Below are 1,872 nucleotides of genomic sequence, written 5' to 3' on the forward strand. Positions count from 1 at the left end.
TCTCTAATCATATATATACCCACTTATTTTGTGTGTGTGTGTGTGTGTGTGTGTGTGTGTGTTTTCTATGGGGCAGGAAATTTTCACCTATAAAAACACAGGTATTAGAATAAATATTTGAAGATATCATAATTCAATTCAGTATTCTTTAGATGACATTCTCTCTTCCATTGTAAATGATGTGGAGAGAAACAGCCCAATTTAAGGGGATAGTTATTTATTATCCATGAACTAGCAGAGATGGCTATCTCGTGATAATCTAGACATGGGTTAGCTAAAGATAATCTTTAATCAGACACTGACTTGAACCCTATTCAAGGTCTGCATCTGTGGTTCCTATGATTATCAGTCACAGAGAAAGGAAAAGAGAATCTCTATGTCTCCCCTCTTGCCCACTCCTGTGTCTGTTTTCTATATATTTCTGTCTCAAAGATTTGAAAAAGAAGTGAAAACATATTTTTGGCTCTGAATTTTCCATATTCAGGAAGAAAAGCAAACACCTGAGTAAATTCCCCATTAATAACTGCTCAGTGTGAGAATGAGCTGGGAAGATGCTTGTTCCAGATGACATAAGAACCATTAACTGACAATGTTATTTATCTGCAGATGCACACAAGTCCATGGGAATGTTTAACCTAACGATACTCTCTGAATTCATCCTCTTGGGTCTTTCCTCTCGGCCTGAAGACCAGAAACCACTCTTTGCTCTCTTTTTCATAATTTACCTCGTCACCTTAATGGGAAACTTGCTCATCATCATGGCCATCCGCTCTGATCCTAAGCTCCAAAACCCCATGTATTTCTTTCTAAGCATCTTGTCTTTTGCTGACATTTGCTACACGACAGTCATAGTCCCCAAGATGTTGATGAACTTCTTATCAGAGACTAAGACTATTGCCTATGCTGAATGTCTGACACAGATGTATTTCTTCCTAGTCTTTGGAAACATGGACAGTTATCTCCTGGCAGTGATGGCCATTGACCGCTATGTAGCTATTTGTAATCCTTTCCACTATGCCACTGTTATGAACCACAGACGCTGTGTGTTGCTACTGTCATTTTCCATTGTTTTCTCCTGTCTCCACTCCCTCCTACATGTCCTCCTGGTGAATCGCCTCATCTTTTGTGCTTCAAATGTTATCCATCACTTTTTTTGTGATGTTAGCCCAGTTCTGAAACTGTCCTGCTCTTCTACTTCCATCAATGAACTTGTGACCATGACAGAAGGGCTGGCCTCTGTAATGGCTCCTTTTGTCTGTATCACCATTTCTTATCTGCAAATCCTTATCGCAGTTCTCAAGATGCCCTCAGCTGCTGGAAAACGCAAAGCCTTCTCCACCTGCAGCTCCCACCTCACTGTGGTCACTCTATTTTATGGAAGCATTAGCTATGTCTATCTCCAGCCCTTGTCCAGCTATACTGTTAAGGACAGGATAGCAACAATCATCTACACAGTATTGACATCAATGTTAAACCCATTTATCTACAGTCTAAGGAACAAAGACATGAAACGGGGCTTAGAGAAATTGATAAACAGGATGAAGTCTCAAATGGATAAGCTTTCTTCTACAGAGCCTAATGAAATCCGTGGACCCTGATTACAAGGGGTATTCATGTATGTGCATGTGTGTATGCATGTGTGTAAAACAGCACCTTTTTTTACAAGTCTTTTTTTTGAAAAATGCTCTTTCATCAATTGTCACTGCACCCTGTAGTTTTCCACCTCCCACCTTGTGGTCCCTGTTATTCCCTGCTTGAACATTTCTACTCATGTCTTGATACCCAGACCCCCACCATAGACTCATGCCATAATACTTCTCTATTTTAGAACATCACTTTTCTTTTATTCCTTCCATATTTATTTGGAATCTC

At 39.9% G+C, this 1,872-nt stretch overlaps 1 protein-coding gene across 1 annotated transcript; it reads left to right on the forward strand.

Moving 5' to 3' along the window:
- The first annotated feature begins 620 nt into the window (after nt 1–620).
- LOC126082912 (olfactory receptor 1L3-like) lies at nt 621–1,598 on the forward strand. Its single transcript, XM_049896046.1, has one exon. It carries the CDS (start codon nt 621–623, stop codon nt 1,596–1,598), a length of 978 nt encoding a protein of 325 aa, XP_049752003.1.
- The last annotated feature ends 274 nt before the right edge of the window (nt 1,599–1,872 follow it).

This window comes from Elephas maximus, chromosome 9 (genome assembly GCF_024166365.1).
Source record: "Elephas maximus indicus isolate mEleMax1 chromosome 9, mEleMax1 primary haplotype, whole genome shotgun sequence".
Taxonomy (NCBI): domain Eukaryota; kingdom Metazoa; phylum Chordata; class Mammalia; order Proboscidea; family Elephantidae; genus Elephas; species Elephas maximus.

What these genes read in the sequence shown, in the direction of transcription:
- LOC126082912 (XM_049896046.1), top strand. Translation starts at nt 621, where the DNA reads ATGGGAATGTTTAACCTAACGATACTCTCTGAATTCATCCTCTTGGGT.